A 19813-nucleotide genomic window follows, 5' to 3' on the forward strand; every position below is an offset into this window, starting at 1 on the left:
AAACCCTTTACCATCGGGGTAATGAATAGCCTATGTCATTTGGGAAGGTACAACAGTAAAACATCTCTGCCACATTGTCCCGTCTTCAGAAACAAAAGCGCTTTTACCTTTCCGCTGCCCATATCGATGACTGAAGTGCAAAGAGCCTGTAAGGCCTGCGCAGGAAAGCGGTGTCCTGGGAAAACATCCGACTCCTGCCGCTGCCTGGCTCCTCTGTGTCCCAGCCGCATCCCTCGGCCGCCTCTGCCCAGCTAGCCCAGCCTGGCAGAGGGCTGCTGGCTCACCCTGCCTGCACAGCGGGCACAGGAACTGTTAGGAGGAACCGTTCGGTCCGTCCTGCTCCAACCCAGAAGCTCAGAAGTCAAAGTCCTCTGGTTTGGCTTTCCCCACAGGATGGTGATAACAGCACCCCACTGGGAATCTCCCAGGTAAAGCGCATCTGGAGACCAGCCTGTTTAAACTGATGCTTCCAGATTAGGTGTAAAGCACACATGATTTGCTATTATCACGTATGTGAGGGCAGCAAGTTATGAGCGTGTTCATGTTCCTATTACGCTCCCCATCACGCTGGGAGTTTCTCCATGGTCTGACGACGCAGATCACCGTGAGTGCGATGGCCATCCTGTGAATTCGCACTTCTATTCTCGCTGCCAGCCCTCACATTTGGCATGCATTTGAAATACCAGTCCTGTAGAATAAAATGCCAACTAATATTTTTTCTTGGCCTAGCAGCAGCAGAGTTCATCTCTAGAAATGCTGGCCTGAGCCTATGCAACTTTGTGGTCCCACTGAAGGAGCAGAGGTCCATCTGTTCCAAATCAACATTTGGCTTATGGAATGCTGGAATTTATCAGCCCAGTGCAGGGGTGAGCACTGCAGGGGAGCAATGAGCTTTTCCATCTACGCCGTCATATGGTACCGATTATCTCTCAGTACAGCATAAAACATAATAACAACCAGATTTAGGGCCAGCGTACTGCAACCTGTTTCCCCTGCCGCCTCCTCCTCTTTCAGCATTCTGTCATTAATCCCACAAAATGTTTGCTGTTTGTATTTCCTCCTGTAGGGCACCGAGGAGCCAGGAGTGACTTACTACTATAAAATGGTTATATTTTTCATTGGATGGCATTGCATTTTGAACGTGGCTTCGGTGACCAAGGATTGAATGATGCACTAGATCTCCCTGGGCTCTATCCTTTTAAAAAGGAGGCTAGGCAGGCTGGAGATGTGCAAATCCTTCAGTATCCTCTACACACATGTATTATCAAATGCTTTCTTTCCAACAGCTCACTTGACACTCAGTGCTCTGAGCTGTAGGCATTAATGGTGGCATTTTTATCCCAATTATCTAAAGAGCAAGTAGAACTAGAGTGGAAAACGAGGACCTGCCCTCAAGTTATAACCAAATCCAGCAGCCGTACAGGCTTGTGTCTGGGAACCATCTGACACCAGCCACTCCCAGAGGCAGGATACACATGGCCATGCATTTGATCCACCATCCCTGCGCTTCTGGGAAACAAGAAGAATAAGTCAAATATCATCCAAGATGCCAGGTTCAAGGTAAGACTCAGCAAGGCTAGAGCAGGTGGAGCCTGCCGGCTGCTCAAGAGCCCTGTGCTGCATGCAGGGGTAATTGGGGCTACACTAAACAGAGTGGACTCAGGTCTCAGCTGGATATTGTGGCACTCCCGAAGCCAACTCTGGCAGGTCATAACACCAATAATGCCTAATACAGGCATGCCATCATTCACCTAAGCCTTTCAAAGCAACCTACTCAAACCACTGCCAGCCCTGCCTCCCTGGAAGGGTACACGAGACCTAGAAAAGCAGAAAGGCCGAAGGACCCTTCAGAGAGCACCTACTGCAGCCAGTGGAGAAACTGCAAATGCAACACAGGGGTCTTGAACAGGGGCTCTTGTTCTTAATCACTGGGACCCCAGCCACACAGAGGCAGAGGAAATCCTGCCCAGCATACACTGAAAAGCAATAACCAAACTCGGGAGCATTCAGGAAATTATGAATGCACAAGTCTGGGCCACTGCCATCTGCAAGATCCTGGAGGTACTGATGAGATATAAGATCACAAACCATCTGGAAAAATATGGGCTGATGAAAACTACTTTCCTTAGCTCCATGAAAGCTAAAGCGCTTGACAAATATGGTGGCTTTTTTTTTTTTTTTTTTTTTTTTTTTTTTTTGAGGAAAAGACCCACAGGGTTAAGAGGATTAAAGCGATGAACATGACATAAAAGAATGCCTCAAGTGGCTTAAGGTATGGCAGAGATGTGAATCTGGGCAAAGTGGTTCAAACTAAGCAAGAACTGAACCAAACCATCAGCCCCAAACTGAAACAAGTGAAAATAAATGGATTTTTGTGGTTTCGGATGCCTTCTTTCTGCCCCAGTTTAAATCTCCTCTCTGACTGCAGTGTTAGTTCCGAAAGATTCACTCACGCACATACACACATTCATCTGGTAAGCTGTTGTAGCTTGTCTGTTCTTCAAAACACCCTTAACTTGACCATTTTCTTAGTATAAGACATTCTGGCCAACAGCTCAGTCTTAACCCTGCTTCTGCTGTAGTATCATCACCCAATTCACAACTCTCCTCTGCCTGAAGCACTTGCAGCCAAAAATAGTAAATACTAAATGAGATAACAGAGCTGAGGACGTGTCAATTTTTCAATGTGTATAGGAGGCATCTTCAAACTGTCACAGACAGATCATGGATCCATCCTTACAGTTCTTAACCTGTATCCCTTCACAGCTGTAAAATCTAACACTTAATATTACTTAAATGTTGACATACAGTATAATTCGAATGAGCTTATAAGTCAATAAGGAGACTGAAAAAGCACACCCTGTGAAGCAAAAATATTTTGTGAGGGCTAAGACCTACGCAGCAAATATCTGACTCAAGAGCAAAAAAGAAAATTGGCAAATCACAGGCAACGTTACAGAGCAGAGGATGCAATCAAAGACATGCAGGGGACCTGGAGCGGTCATCGGATCTGCCCCCTTACCCACACTCAGAGGCAAAAGTGCCTACGACATTGGGAGTTGTAGAAGCAGTACAGCTGGCTGATGGCGTAAGGCAAGCTTCAGAAGAAATAAAATCTTATATTAAATCAACTGATGTATGTAGAAAAAACAGAAATATTTTAGGGAGCACCAGCCCTTCTTCAGATCTGTCAAACCTCACAGCCTTTCCTTGCCTAGGCCAGCTTTCCAGGTTTCTTTAACGTGCTTTTAACCTCCACAACCTCCTCTGCCAGCGCAAGCTAGAGAGTTTTTTCTGCTGTTTAAGCTGAATCTTTTTTTTTAATTGGTATTTAAGCTCATTATTTCTTGCCTTGTCCAGCATGGGCTGTTCCTTCAACTGTCTTGCACATAGCTGAAAATTGTTATCAAGTCCTCCTTCTGTTTTCTCCTACTTTGGTTAAGAAACCAAATTTTCTCAATTTTCGTCCTTTCGAGCGATGTTGGAAGGGCAATTCTGGTTCAAGTCAGAAAGTCCCACCAGTACCTTATCCTGGTATTAGCTCACAAAGGGAGAGTAAAAGAGCTGTAAGCGAGGAGTGCAAGAACAGAACAAGCACACAGCAGTAACTTCCCTCCTGCTCTCCTGGTACCTCCATCTGTGGCTCCTGTGTTTCCAGAGTCAGGGGTGGTATTATTTTGATAACCCTCGAATGGCTCTAATCCATGAATTTACCTAATCACTTTTGAAACCAGGTACCCTTTCAGCATACTTAATGTACTGTGGCAATCAGTTCTGACATTTAATTACATGTATCCAATTATGTGTTAAGAGGTGCCTATTTTGTGTTTTTTGAATTTGCTTCCTGACAACTTCATTACATGTTCTCTAGTACCTGTAATAGGACAGACAGCGAGCCACCACTCTCAATTAATCTTCTCAGTCATTCATGATATTGCGAGTCTCTATCAGCTGTCTCTTTTCCGGACTGTGGAGTCCCAGTCCATTTTTCTTCATATGGAGGTCTCTGATTATCCTCATACTCCTGCTACTGGTCTCCTTTGTCCTTCAAGATTCAGGCTCCAATTAATGCAGACGATGACATAATGGTGTCATTTGATATATCTGTTTTTCTTAATAATTCTTCTCTTGTCCATTTGCTTTTTTGTCGGCTGCTGAGCACTGAACTGAATGTCCTCTCCCATTCTGCAAGGCAGCGACTCCGTATTGGGAAAACCTCAGCAGCCTCCTGCTTTCATTCCTACTGCTCTTGGTATCAGTGCCCCAGATCTGGCAGGGACCGCGCACGCTAATTCTGGATGTATCCAAAGGCATGCAAGCTGCTTCTGTCCTCACCAGCACGTCATCGCAGCATCCTTTTGGGAATGCCACCCAGTCTCAGTTTTAAGCAATAAGGAATTCACCGTGTTCACAGACAGTCTGCCCAAAGGGTAGACATCATCATCCTTAGAAGTGCAAGCAGGGGTTTGAATTCTGTTTAAGTGAACCGGACAGAATTTGGCCCATCATTACTTAGAAATTCTTACAACTGACATCAACGCTCTGTTGACCTGCGTGTGAGCTGCCACTTGAAAGCCCAGGAAAGGCGTGACTAACGAAGAGGTACGTGGGGAAATCTGCCCTCTCCACTATTAGCAAACTGCAGTGCTATTTTGCAACACATTTTGCCACTATTTCCTTCAAGTGCTCTGTTTCATGGGAGATTGCCCTGAAGTGCCTATCTTTTCATAATTTCCTGGTTTACATATTACATTTCCAGTTCAAACTCCTACGTAACCAACATAAAATTAGCCAACTATGTATATTAATATTTTCTAACATTTTCTTACTATTTTCTAAACGTCTTATTTGAAACGTAAAACAGATACATTTGAATGGGCCTTTATAGTGTGTGGGAATCACAGAAGTCCAATAACTACCAGGTTTTTGATGGAGCAGTTTATGTAATATCTGAGATATTAACAAAGCTGTCCCCTGCGTAATGAGCCAGACTGCATTTCTTCAACTTATTTAGAATGAGTCATATAAATCTCCTGTTCTGCACATGTGTCCCTACTCAAAGAATTTCCCTAAGAATGCTAGTTGAAGATTTTCAGGAAATTACAATAGTTTGAATGAATTTAGAAATAGTCACATGCTTAGAACATATCATAATAGGTACTTCAGAAAGGAAACTGAGCAATACATTTAAAATTAGTCAACGTATTGTATTTGATTAACGCAAGGTCATAGCATTCAGCACTTCAAGCCAGATTGTTCACTCTTACGTTTCCACTGTAATTTTATGAAACAAAAGTTTTATCATTAATTCTACCAAATAACTATTTCAAATAGTAACCCTGGAATTTAAGATATTTAGGAAATTCTTCAGAAACATAAGCTTTTAAAAAATATACATAGTTATATCCCTTTGATGAGTGGAAACTGCTTTTCAACTTCTTGGCCACTGAAAAAGTAAACAAGCAAATGTTTTATCAACAAAAGTTGATATCTGATGGACCTGAAGTTACATAGTATTAGATAACGACACTTTAAGTGACTGCAAATTACCTTAATTTATTGAGTCAGCTGCTCTTTGAAATCAATGTGGCCCATGAAGGGTTGAGCTGTAAATTGCTCACGACCAGCAGCAAGTGGTTAGATGCACACAAATTCACATTAAAGGGAGCGACTGCTGCTCAGTATAAGCAAGAGGCTCACAACCCAACCTAAAGAATTTACTTCAAAGAGGAGTATCAAAGACCCATCTTGCAGCGTATCGCCCATCTCCCCCGCAGTCTCACAAAACCAACTTTCTCGCACTTGAAAACAAATACCCACCCTTGATGAAAGCAGAAAACATTAAACAACCCCAGGGAAGTGGTGAGATAGGATCCAACCCAACCCGAAGTACTGGGGATCTCATTCTGTTGTGCCTTCAAGGAGCTTTCTGTCTGGGCTGGAATGTGCTGACCTGAGGGTCCTGAGCTGCATCATTTCTGGTATATCTGGTAAGTCAACTGATTTAATATTGTCCTGTTAATGAGGAAGGATACCCAGATTTGCTCTAGACCAACCCAGCAGGCCAATAAGGAGGCTTAAGTATCAGCATATGCTTACCCACACGCCTGCGTGGCCAAGTCTGACCCACGGCACGTGCACTCTTGTGCTCAACCCTCCATGACTGTTAATGCAGCACCATAACTTACAGCCCGGAGCTGGGTGACAGTCAGGAGGAGAAAGGCAGAAAGGCACATTCCCCTTGCATGCCTGCCCTGCAGACATGCCCAGAGGTATTGCCAGCCCTAGCCAACAGCCACGGCTCTTCAGCTCAGTGTGACAGGTCCTGCCCTTTTCCAGAGAGCTCTGGGTTCGTTCCCTATGACAGCCGAAAGGCAATCCTCACATTAACCTTCATAGGAGTCTGGGGTAGGCGAGGGTTGCACTATATCCCTGAAGGAAAAGAACAACAGTCCTGGAAGATTTCAAAACACTGCAGTTTGTGAATGACACCGTGTTATAAAACTAATGTTCCTCCCCATCCATGAGCTCTGTGCTAGAGGATCTTGCTGCCCATCTGCCTGAACCCCGTGATGACTTTCAGTCATCAGTGGTGTTAAAGTTCTCATAATCGGCAAGGCTTGGACCTCTTACCTTCAATTACACACTGATCGGGGATAGGAATTTTCCTCCCCATCTCCATGACATATGCTTTCACTTTACCCAGGTTTTCCTTCAAGTGCAAGTAGAGCTTGTCCTGGTATTCCACGGGGCTCGTCACGGCCTCTGCGCTTCCTTCATGGGCCTTTTCTTTAGCAGATTCTGGCAAATTTGCTGATTCCATGTAATCGATGCTTTGGTGTGAAACCAAAGAATTTCCCAGTTGCATTGCTTCAGTATCAACACTAAAAGGCAATTTGTCATTTTCTTGGCTAATGTAGATCTCGGTGAAGGAGATACCAGCAGTTATCTCCCCGTTCTCCTCATCCTGTCCATTCTCTGAGTTTACCCCTTTCATGCGGACTGCATGCAAAGCAAGGCTTTTGGACCTGGAAGGCGATTAAGGAAAGGAAAAATGTTTTGGAATAGAGGTAAGACACAAAAATCATCTGAAGACATGCTCTTCCAAGTTACCTCTGTGCAGCTGGTTCAGAGAGCTGAGCGTGGGGCTCACTTACCCAGAGGCAAGTATCTTTTGATAAATATGCATTTCAAAAGCAAAACTCAAGCCACAGCTTTAATAAGCAAATGAAACTAAATAATATCCATATATCACAACATCTGCATGCCATGGACGGAGCTAGTCAACCTATCTGCAAGAAACTTATAACCCCAGCACTGGAGTACATGTTTATTGATCACATCATAAAAATGCCATCCAGCAGCCATTTAACTGAACCAAGATTCAGCCTCCAGTTCTCCATTGCGCCGTACCTATATGCTGAGGATGAAGTTAAGCCCCCGTAAGAGTAAGAAGGGTAGAAGTGAAGTGACTGAAAGAGCAAATACTGGAGCAGGAAGAGAAAACTTCCGCTGTGAAGCTGCGGTGCACAGGCAGCCTAAGGACACTGCGGGTGCACGTTGCTGTCCAAGCCCTTATCTCACCCAGGGTCCCGGGAGAGTCGCGCTCATCTCACACAGCGCACAGGCAAAATTTGATTCAAACATTTGATACGTATTGTTAGCAGTAACACCCAAGAAAGGTCTCTGTATCTTCCTTTCTAGTAATATCTGTATGCAAATATTCTCCTATCCTTTGTGCTGTTTTAGGGCACAGAAGAGATTAAATAAATAATTTAGAAAGATTTTATCCAGCCTTTGAATTCACAGATAAGAGACTTGGTTAAAATTAGACTTATGATGCCCATAGGTATTGTGCAAGCAGACCAAATTCTCAATGTTTGGATAAAGTTTTATTACAAAACTGATATTCATGAAAACCACTCACACATTTTACAGAGCCATACCTGTTAAATCTCATATCCTTCCTTTCTTCTTTAGAAACCTGGCCTAAACTGTATCTCCGCACTGAGCCAGGAGTACTGTTGTCGACATTTATTTTCTCTTCAAAAGCCTGTATTTTAACTTGAAGCTTTTCATCTTCTTCATTTCCATTCATAACAGATTTTAAATCATCCAGTGGTACAGGAGATTCTGTTTCAGTATCATTTTCCATCCTAAGGAAGTAAAAAGCAGAGCTCTAATTCTGGCACTCTGTGTTCATAGTGATGCTGATGCTGCATGTCTGCCTGTGACCTGTATTATGTATCTGGTAAAATAATTATGTTTCAGCAGAGATTCTCTTAGAGGTTGATTAATCATTTTCAGAAACATCTTCTAGATCCACGTCTCTGTCAGATGGATCAGAAACATTGAACATCTCTGACTACATTGGATTAGAAACTGCACGTGCTATATCCGCATAAGCAAAACCCAACTCTTTCCCTGATAGTCCCATAGCAAAAAGTTTTTCAACTGGACTTAAACCATTCTCTCAAGCTTGCTAAACAGCGACTTACTACATTATTTTCATAAACCAAAAGTTGAGCTAATTGCAGAGTTTAAAGAATTCTGTGGTTTTAAAGGTTTGAAGACAGTACATGCAGTTCCTACTGAATTGTTGTACTCTGAGTAAGAAAAATCTCTTTTAAAACTCAGCACATGGACATAAACAGTCTCAGGAAAAGTTCTACGTGCAATGTGACTGAAGTTCAGCAAAAGAGAAAGAGAAAATGAAGAGTTAAAATGAACTTGTAGGACTGCAGGACAAGCTCTTTTATTTTAAATTTGATTGTTACATTAGTCTTAGAATATGTAACCTTTTAATGCAAAATTCAAAGATAACTTTAAAATAAATTGAAAGGAAGCTGTTAATCTTAAAGGACAAAAAGAAATCTGCTGTCAAATACATTGCTGGTAAAAATTTGCTTTCTAGCGACTAAAATATCCTCTGACCAGTGAAGAATGTTGGCTTCACTGGGGGCCCAGCAGTGCTGCTGCAGGGGCAGTGATCGCTACCAGCCAAACCCTCTGCAGAAGGGTCCCAGGGTGAAAGATCCACCACCCCAACCCAGGGCAAGGGGAGGCACGCCGATGTCACACCCTACTCCAAGTGCAGCCGTCTCCGTGCCCAAAACCAGGTTTCCTAGATTAAGGTTTTCAGTCTGAGTGCTGGATTCCCCAAAACAGGGCTTCTGAAAACAGAGTTTGCTGGGTTCCTACACAGCTCTCAGCCCGCGGTGAGACTCAGCTCCTCCAAATATTGGGCCACTCGCCAGAAAGCTAAACCTAGGGTATCCCACACTCTCTCCTGAAGATGCTGCTTGGCCTTTATGCAGCAGCAGGACTGGATTTCCCAGGGGACCAACGGCATGCTGTGGCAAAAGCACTGTTGCTCCTTCCCCTCTTCTTCAGGGAGGTGCCTTCTGCTGGGGATTTATATGTTCCCATCTTACTCCTGCAACTATGGAGCAACCGGACCAAAAAATCGTGAAGGCAGTACAAAGACAATCAGAAATCTCTTCGAGAATTAAGGGGTGTTTGACAATATTTGCTTTTTAAACTCTACCCACAGCTCTAAAACAAGCTCGTTTCGCTTCTGACCATTTCTTTGGTTTTTGTTTTTTGTTGTTGTTTTTTTCCTGACGAGCAAACATCTGCATAGCTAAATCGGTAAAATATGGATACGGAAAGCCACAAATGAGAGTTTTAACATAGCGCTTTCAAAGCAGCAGAGTCTCAACAAGTCATGCTCACAGTTGGGAAGCCTATTAAAAACTCCCAAATACTGCAAATTACCAATTGTGGAAACAAAGCATGTTTAAAAAAAACAAGCACGAATACTGCATCACAAAATGCACTTTTTCATTTGTTTTGATAAAGGCAGTTCACGATATTTCTCAGGGGAGTTGGCAAGCTTTGTCTTGTTTTGTTTTTAATTTCGGCAAGATCTCATATTAACAATGCAGAACGCTGAAAAAAAAATATTCTTCTGTAATAAAGAACCTTGGTATGACCTTTGCTAACAAATCTTTCTGGAGATGTGGGACAAGATTTAATTTATTAGAAAGCTGTCACTCCAACATAACTCTCAACACTGCTCCCATTGTGGGAGCTAAGCACCAAGAAAAACGTCTGTTACATACGTATATACATATAAAGCCCTCTGGCTACAGAGTGGGGATTGATGGACTGATGGGGTTTATGAATGACAGACCCAAACCAGCAAGCCTCAGTGATGTTTGGAAATAAAAATGGCCTTTTATAACAGCACCTTTTTGTCCAGCATTCTCCCGTTGAGCTCTGATGGCTTTGTGAAGGAAACACTTGAAAATGCTTCTGCTAAAGAAACACATTAATGGATCTTATTTGCCATACATAAAGCGGCAGTAAGTTAATGCATACAGGGCTCATAGCTGCCTGGTGCTCCTCAAACCACCACCTCGGTTTTGACCCTGTCGGTGCCCGGGATTTCAGAGCAACCGCGAGCGCTGCGGGAGGGAGGCAGCGCGCTCAGCCCTGGGCATGCCCCCAGGGGACCACTTGCTCTCACGTGTACCTGCTTTGCGCTCCCATCAGTTCCCATGAAGCCAAAAGCACATACCCTAAGCGAAATGTTCAATGAAGCCTCTACCCCACACCCAACGGGATGCCTGGCAGGCCTTCCTGCTGGCCTCCCCTTCCAGCAACAGTAAAATAAACTATTGTTTGAAATCTTGGCAAGAGACATTCGGTACATTGCTGAGGTTGCTGGAGCAGGATCAGCTTACGCCAAAGCTCAGGCTGGTTTTGAGAGGAAAAGGGTGCACAAACCTACCAAGAAATCATAACGACCTGGCTTGCAAAGATAGTGCCATGCTACTCATCGTTCCACGGCTTTTAAATTCTCTGTAGAAAGAGATCTAAATATACAGGTCAGCAAGTCAAGAGTGATACATTAATTTGAAGAGCATTTCCCCAGACCACCAGCAGCATTATCAACATCACCAGTCAGGTGCTTAAAATGGGAAAAAGAGCATAGACAAATAGAAATTGCTAAAAATACACTCGAGATAGGATTGCTTCCAGGGCTTCAACTCTGTGTGGATGTAGGCAACACGAATGGATCAAGTGCGGGTCCTTGTGGTTCGTCAATGTGCAGACATAATCACCTCCCCAAATATGACGGAAATGCAGATTTGAAGAAGGCAAATGGTGGATAGCGATGGCAATCTCAAAACCTCTGGCTCGCAGTTGGGAAGCCTATCAAGAGCTTCCACATATTACTAGGAACTGATTACGGAAACATCATCAGCTAGGTATCGTTCAAGGCTGAGGTGCACAGGGAGCTAGAGGCTGCATCCTCCGGCACTTCACAGGCAACGCCGCTCGCAGCCTCCGCACTCGCAGGTACTAATGGGGGAGGCCAGAACGTTTTGATCAGTGATGCTGGCAGACACAGGCAGCAGAGTGGCAAGGGGAGTGCACGCTTCACGCAGACAGGCTTCTTAGTACCTGCACTGAATTAAATCACACCATAGTCCCTTACCAACATAGGAAAGTCTTAGACGCTATTACAGCTCTCTTCACCACTACAAATGTTCATTTAAAGAAGGACAAATACAGTAGAAAATGAAAGGCACATGAATGGTAAATGAATGCTCAGTGATGCCATGTGCTAGGCCTATTGACTCCTTTAAGGAGAAAAGATAATTTCATCCAGCCACTACACAAAAAGGAGTAGCACTGGTATAGCCTGTTATGCTCGGTTCTTACCCAGAACGAGAGCTTGGAAGTGTCATTAAATTTTCTTTCTTTCTTTCCTTTCTTGCCTTCTTTTAATTGACCATGCTATACTTCTAGGTTGGATCAGTCCATTAAAACTCGGTATGTGTTCTTAAAAAGCACCTCTGAGACTGAATTAACTTGCAATTTTGTGACAGTAAGGGGCAACAGAGCATCGCATGGTTTTAATTATACTCTCCACTAACTGCATGTAAAATTCCCTGTGTCGAACAACTCCAAGCCAGCCATCACTCTGAAGAAATCAGTTTCTTCTTATGTAAACACATGATTCTAGAAGGAATGGTTATAATCCAGCCACACATTTTAAAATCCTGTTTTCCTTTCACAGCATAAATAGTCTGGATTGCTGCTCTTTAAAAAACATGGCAGCTCAGTAACTGCAGCAGCTCTGGAGCTAGGAGGGTATTTCCATTTTGACATCTGGGCCAGTCCCACTTAGGCTAGTACAAGTCAGAAGAAACTCCACTTAAATCAGTGGAGAACTCTCGGTTTAGCCTTAACCGCTGCTTCATACTTGTTCTTGTCCGATCTAGCTGATACTATGTTTGATTCAGGCCTGAAATGTAAACTCAAAGAACACCTAAAAATTGTAATTGTGAAAAATCAGTGTTTCACTCTGATCTCTTGTAGCCATGTTGAGATGACAACAGCAGCTGCAAGCGTACAGGGAACTAGGGTCACAGAGGATTAGGCAGGAAAAAATAAAATAAAATTTAAAAAAAGAAAATCAACTGGCAGATGGCAAATAAGGAATAATTTCAGAAAGATTTGTTTGAAAGGGTCCAGGCTCTGCTACCGGCCCAAGACAGCTGTGTGCGGGGCAGACCCCGCTGCAGCAGACACGTCCCGGGACACCGTTCCTTACCCAGAGGAGCATCAGGAACAGGTTTTCCTTCCCATCGCTTCTGGCTACGCTCACACCCGCCTCGTGGCGAGCGCGGCTGCATCACAGGGACTGTCCCGTCTCATAAAAGCAGCAATTTATCTACATAAATGTTAAAAACTGCTAACAAAAAAACAAACAGCGTGGAGGAATGTCTATTTTAAGTTCCTTCCGCTGCAGACACAAGGCCAAACTCTGCCCTGCCTTAAACCAGAATAAACCCTGAGCAGCTCCGCTGCAGCCCTGCGATAAAGTGGGTGCATTTTCATCGTCTGCCCCTACATATTACCCTCCAGAGTCTGGCCCCCTGACCCCAGGGCGATTTTCCTACCCCAAAGACAGCAGCTACATTTTCATTCATGTATATGCACGGCTGCATTCAAACTTGTCACTCGGAAGCAAATACAACTTAAACAAGCAAACAGCCAAAGCCTTTTCCTTTCACGCTCAGTAAAATCAGTGGAGTTGTTTTCCTGAAGGAAAATAAGGATGTTTTCTGAAAAATCCACTGAAAAATATTATCACCTCCTCCCTTCTCCTCCGCCGGACTCTCCACCCAAACAGTATTTTGCATCTGTAACCACACACATGCAGATGAAGAAGCTTCTACTCCTCAGCAAAGCAAGTCGTTAACAAAGGGGAATTTTTGAGAGAAATGGAAAAACACAGCAACAACATTTTAATGAAAACCTTTTCTTGTTTTTTTACCAGCTCTAGCGATAAATGTTAGGTTCACAAGATAAGGAATAGGAATTTCACAATATTTTAGCAAATAAAGTAATTTTTCTACCATAAATGAAGGCATATGGTGGGCTGCATGAATAATTATTATGCTTTGTCACCGATGCCTCAACTCCTGCACTGCTTCATTGCAGCTCCCAGAACACGACATCCTTCCGGTCCCTTTCGCTAAGTGACATCTGGCATACTCTTCTTCACAGCTGAACTTGACTAGTTTGGAAAATGTGTATGTCATTTCATGCTCACTCTGCTATCTCCACTTAGCCTTTTTCACTATCTTCAATGAAACTTTTCATAAAACGAGAGCTGAGGGCTCGATTTCAGCAGAGGTTTCTGCCACCAGGTGAAGTTCGGACATTTCTTACAGCCTTGTTGTAAAATGAGGGACTGTATCAGAGTTCCTCTCCTTTTTCATTTTTAACTCTCTCCAGGATACCAATTAATTGTTTCTCGAATGACCTCAATGTTTTGGCTCCATCTCCACAAGTCTGTCTCCAAGCCTGTCCTTCATGGTTATGAGTTTTCTGACATCTGTGTTAAATTTTATCACAGAATTACTATTCCTTTGTGCCCTCTTGACCTATTTCAGTATACACAATGCTAATTATAACTCTCTCCCTAATTAAAAGTGACTACCACCATGTATTTAAATAACGCTTATATTCTTACTATGATGAATGCAGCAATGCTCCCAATGCTTTAACCTTAGGATACACATTTAAAAGAAGGTGAGTGAGCAGAACATCTTTTTATACAAGCTTGAGAATTTTTTTCAGACATTTGTAGCAAACCTTTATCAGGGAGCTACGCCAGTCATTGTTCTCATCAGCTTCAGTGATTATCTTCTAGAATAAACTCAATGATAATTGTGTAGCCTGACTTCACCGATTTATTTTTAACTGAAGCTTTTTACATTGCCTTAGTCTACTTATCTGAGACATGGCCTTCTTCCTGTTCTTTAAGTGCTAAAACTTGAACAGCTTCTTTATCCTTCAGCGCCAAATGACGCAATTTCTGATGTAGGATGTTCAGAGGTCATTCTGCCCGGTAGCATGAAGCTGGTGTCTGCAGTGCACCTACAACTCTTACTGCCACCCTTTAATTACAGATTTCTGCTTTAGTGTCAATCATCCTTATGCTTGCATTTGAAATGCATACCTCAGGTTACTCCTACAAGTAGGTATGTTGCCCATCAGGTGTCTGTAAACTATTTTGTATGCTTACCTGGCCCTATAAATTGCACAATCCAATGGCTGAGTGAGCATATACCGGAATGATATGAGACGGATATCAAGATCGATTTGAAAATGGCAATGTACCAACTTATAGGAACTGCAGTACACCTTACTTTCAGCTGACTGTTCATTCATCACAATTTGAATATATTTAATATAAGTTTATGCTGCCTCAAACAGCCATGGAGATGGCTGTGGCTTTATCATATAAAAACTAGCTTTACCTGGCTCCAGATGTGTTGTCGTTCTCTAGCTGTCGGACAAGGAGCTTGGCTATGGCAGTGAAACTGTTGCTCATGCGGTAGATATCTCTGCTCTGGGTGCCCAAGATGCTCGAGAAGGTGTCAGTGAGACTTTTAATTTCCAGCAAAAGAATATGGTGAAATGAATGCTCCATGTTGGCCAGCTGGTTCACCAAATACATCAGGCATATTCTGGCTCGCTCCTAGACAACATCAGGAGATAAAAACAATTTTAAACAAATTAACTCATTGTTTGCTTGTGCAAGGGAGGTTTGTGTGCATGCTGCTCATTAAAACATTATCATTGGGGAATAGCGGCTACCCCACCATAACTAACAGAGAGGCAATTGCATCAAACACAGAGTTTATTTTTGTGTACTATTGACATTACATTTATTCCTCTTGGTATTACCTAACCCAGCCTAACTTCAGTACACCTTGTCTCCTCCTCAAACCTGGAGACAGAGTCCCTAAGCCTCTTTGAAGGGCCTTGCATTGCTCTAGGGTGGTAGATCAGCCTGGCTCAGTGATCAGAGCACCAGCAGCATACCTAGCTCCCCTTTCATCTTTGATGAGCCTTATAAGCCTGGCCAAGCTACTTCACCTCCCTATACCCAAGTTTCTGTGCCCTTTTTTTGCTTTATTCTGTGCTGTTTGTGGCAGGCAAACTCCTGTATGGGGCCAAGCACTCACGCATGCTGCTCCAGTCACAGGGTCTTCTCCCCCAGGGTCTTTTTCCTCATGTCCGTACCTGACCTGTTGCACATGGAGCTTGCGGAGGCATCAGCACAGACACAAACGTGTTACAACCTGCCAGCAGACCTCAGCTCAACAGACCCTGCAACTCAGGTCTGCACTGGTTTGTGGCACTGCATGACCCATGACCAGCTGTGGTTTTGTGTCTTCGTTACAGCCTCATTGTATTAATGGGCTAACGTCTGGATTTTTGCTTTGTCCGTGTTACTTTCCACTCCATAACTGCAAAGAATCAAGGGTCATCAGGCAATTGAAGTGAATTCTACGTATGCCATTAGCTGTTACAAATACTTTGCCAGGAGTGAAGATCTATTTTTCAGACCATAAAACGTTTCCCAAGCACTACTTCCTTTCTGGACCTGCTGGGTGTTGCTGATTTGCTATATTTAGCAGTGTCGCCTAAGAGCCTGTCGTCACCAGTGCTATCCAGACTGAGTGGGAGTCCTCCGGCACAGTGTTGGCAGAGGAGCGAGGTGCAGCGGGCAGGAGCGGGGGGACTATCAGCATCTCTTTTCACTAATGGCGAGAGGTTAAAGTACCTCGTAAATCACAGGGATTCTCTTCTTTCATAGCAATTCATTTAGGAGCAACACTCACATTAGACCCGTGACTAACACTGCAACAAAGAGAAGTTTAAAATGAGATTTCGTTTTAAGATCTCATCACATGTGATAAGGCACTGTCTGGCAGCTGTATCAATCACTGCCAATGCACTGAAGTCTGATATGCCCTCTGTAGCCACAGTTTTGCTAGCCAACTTTTCAGGGGGATGTGATCTCGCCAATTTATCAGCGAGATCACATCCCCCACAAATTAGGATTAAAGGGGCTGTTTCAGATCATAATATTAAACATGCAGATATTTTCTAGCAAAGATACTTTATCATCTCTGCTTGGCAAGGGCACACAATTCCAGTTCCAACTATTTCTGTATGTACGTGTACAAATTCACATACTAAAACAGAAACCCTAAAGGTGAAGAAACGCATTAGGGTTCTTCTGTTTTGTTATAACTGTCCTAAGAATATTAGGTTCCACAATCATAAAAATATCTAAGTGGGAAAAGCAGCAGAGAAAGAAGCAATTAACTCAGGAGCTCATGTCAGATTCTCCACTGGGGTAAGCACGTATGGCTCCACTCAGTGAAACCCACTTGGTACTCAGCAGATTGTTACAGAAATTGGGAGATACTTTGCTTTTAGAGCCTGTACTGAAATGCAAGCAAAGGCACTTTAAGAAAATAAACAATTCTCTTCTTCCCAAGGGTTAGCAGAAAAGGAGGGGAAGTCGTGTGCCGCACACATCCTCAAACTGCGGGGCAATACCATTATTACCTCTTCTCTTCTGGGACCGTGTAACAGGAGAGAAAAAATTGCTGGAAGTTTGATTCCAAGTATAGCTGGGCCATAAAAATACACGGGGGACTGGGGCAGAACATGGCCTGAGCATCACAAGCAAGACATTTTTTGAAGAAAAAGTCAACTTATTTCAAACAAAAGAGGATCTGCTATGCCGTGCCATGACAGAGATAAATGAGAAAAGCGTATCAGACAAATTGCTTCCCTTCAGCCATATGGGGAAAAACTACAGCTACCTCCTCAGATGGGTTGAGATGGTGTGACGGAATGAGTTTTTTTCTCAATGGCTTGAAAGAGGTTGACTTTTTGGTGGATATTCACTAGTTTATTTGGAAGACAATCCTCCCTCCAAGAGATAAACACAGGCTCAATTAACATTTAAAACACATTTTTGTTTCCTAAACAAACTGCAGCAGACGTAACTGGAAGAGAAGTTTTGACCCTTTTCATGTCACTTTGATCCAGCTGGAGCATCTCCAGCCATGCTGAAATGCTGCTACTCGCCTGGAGTGAGGTAAAAGAACAATAAACTCTACTGAGTAACATAATATGTAACTGTTACACAAAACAAAATTACAGCAAAATAGCTCAACATGAAAGCAGTCATTATCCCCGCCACAATTTTTATCCAAAAATTTTCAGAAAGCCTATTTGGGTATACATAACCCATTGTTATTTTAACAATGCTTATTTTATGTATTCATGTAGTTTTTCATAAGCATCCCTTGCATTTTATGGCATTACATCTGCCAGTAGGTGAAGATCTAAAATACAAGCAATGAGGCGTGGCAAAGTATTTCGCTTTACCTTAAAATCAGGCTCAGGAGACTACAAAAAGAGATCACAAAACTTTCAGAAGTAACTCCCATTTCCAGCTGCTTCAAAACATACAGTTGTTGGAAAAAAAAAAATTAAAATGTTCAGTTGACCTATGCCCCAAGATGGTGTTTTGCTTTGCACAAATTTATGGTTAAGGGACAAGTTCCGATTTCAACTTCACCCGTGAGACTGTCACCGACATCAACAGAAGTGGCGTGTATAAACAAGGGGGCAACCTTTAAAATAAAGGGATCTCTTTTCAGCCAAACCTCTCATCTCTCCAGGGGTCTGCCTGAACTGCCAAGGTGGAGAGCGCAGTTCAGTGAAAGCACAAGAGGTTGCTTCTAGAAGCCAGCGGAAAGGATTTTCTGCTCATATCTGCAATCTATACCATAAAGGGCCAAGCCTCAATCCTTGCCACCTCTTTTCCCCAAGTAAACTGCCAGTGAAACAAAATGTCAATGAATAAAATTCCAACACTACCATTGTCGTTTCATTTCCCACTTGTTTTGCTTGGCCAGGAAGGGGATGCTGATGCTGATTCACATCTATAAGTAAGAGCCAGCAGCATATCTGTAACACGCTCCGTTACAGGAAAAGGAAGAGGGGGAGAAGTGACAACAGAGGTTTTCAGGAAGGTATTGCCACAGTGGGCTGCAGACGAGACCATCAGCAGTGCATGTGTCTGCAGGGACCATTTTACTGCTTGCACATTTCTACTTGGACCTGATCTAAAAAAATTAACTGGTTTCAGTAATGCTTGTAACTTAGCAGTTACGCTTAGATCACAGAATTATTTTAATTCTTTCTTGTGGGTGCACTCATTGTTATATACAGAGACTTTAAGATCTGTCCAGCTTTTACGATGCCAGATGTGTTTCTGCTTATTTTATCGCAGGCTGATTGTCTGCACTGCAGTGAGCGATGCCCCATACATCGGGGAAATCCATGGCATTTTTTTTCCTTTCAAGAAGCCTGATCTGCATGGGAACATCCAGAGATGTGACCCGTCTCTTGGCTCACGAAGGGTGGGGGCAAATTCTGCACAAGGAACAGCCAGAGTAAAGCAAACAAAACCTTTACAAGGGAAAAGGACTATGAGAGATCCACTCTGTTACTAAACACGCAAGAGCCACAAGGACCCTTTGGTCACCACGTCCGGTCTGATGCAACCCCAGGCAATTGCAGACCAATGAATGTCCTGCCAAAGCAGCTCCCCATACCCCCACAAAACTGTGGGCTACAAAGCACTCAGGGTCCCTGAAATTAAAAAAAAAAAAAATCCATAAGGTAGAGAGACAAAACTCGCAAGTAGAAGGTGAGAGAAAGACCATCAGTTATAATGTCTGTGAAGGAAGTGGGAACTTGCTATGTGAAAACGCCGAGGTGACGCGAGGAGCAGACCACATCCCACATCACAGAAAAGGCAAAAGCCCCATGGAAAAAAAAGTATTTGGCAAGGAGAAAATGGGAAACTTTAAGCCCCCCCAGCAACTCTAGCACAAGTTTTGCACCCAGACTGGTGACTGGCCTGGGCTCCAGCATGCAATGCCCAGCCATCACCCAAGCACATTTTAAGGCTCTTTCTCCACCATTTATACCAGAGGGAATAACTGAACTGGCAGCGTGGCACTGCCAGAAGCACATCCAAACCCTTCGGGAGCACGAGTGACACAGAGGTACTGCTCCCCACCAAGGAAAGGCAGGAGGCACCAGGTCTTCCAGCAGAGAGCAGCGGTGCTGGCAGAGGCAGCTGCCAGACTGCTCACAGGCAGGGCTGGGGCAGCCATGGCAATGCAAACGGTGCCCGAGACCTACTTGCTCCTCAGGATGCCCCAAAACTCCTGTAAATTGTGCCTGGACCTCTCCTCACCTGGACATCTTGCCTTTGTTTTCGCACCAAGATGTTCTCCCTGGCTTGAGCCACAGCATTAAGAGCCTCTTTCTGCCGCCCCAGCTCCTCTGCCCAGCACAGAGGAGACGGGACAGAGTGGGGACAACCTCCAGAGAAGATCCA

At 43.6% G+C, this 19813-nt stretch overlaps 1 protein-coding gene across 20 annotated transcripts in view; it reads right to left on the reverse strand.

The window, feature by feature from the left end:
• The window catches only part of VEPH1 (ventricular zone expressed PH domain containing 1), a 99637-nt gene that overhangs the window by 37302 nt on the left and 42522 nt on the right, over nt 1-19813 (reverse strand). For all 20 annotated transcript variants that reach the window (XR_012776381.1, XR_012776380.1, XR_012776378.1 and 17 more), the window contains 3 exons: nt 14847-15067; nt 7947-8156; nt 6634-7028 (listed from right to left, as the gene is read on the reverse strand). Coding sequence is in view for 7 of the 20 variants with exons in the window: in XM_075506782.1 (XP_075362897.1) it covers nt 6634-7028; nt 7947-8156; nt 14847-15067 (826 nt within the window). In the remaining 13 variants the exon portion in view is untranslated. The remainder of the gene's footprint in view (nt 1-6633; nt 7029-7946; nt 8157-14846; nt 15068-19813) is intronic.

Source organism: Mycteria americana, chromosome 7 (genome assembly GCF_035582795.1).
Source record: "Mycteria americana isolate JAX WOST 10 ecotype Jacksonville Zoo and Gardens chromosome 7, USCA_MyAme_1.0, whole genome shotgun sequence".
Taxonomy (NCBI): domain Eukaryota; kingdom Metazoa; phylum Chordata; class Aves; order Ciconiiformes; family Ciconiidae; genus Mycteria; species Mycteria americana.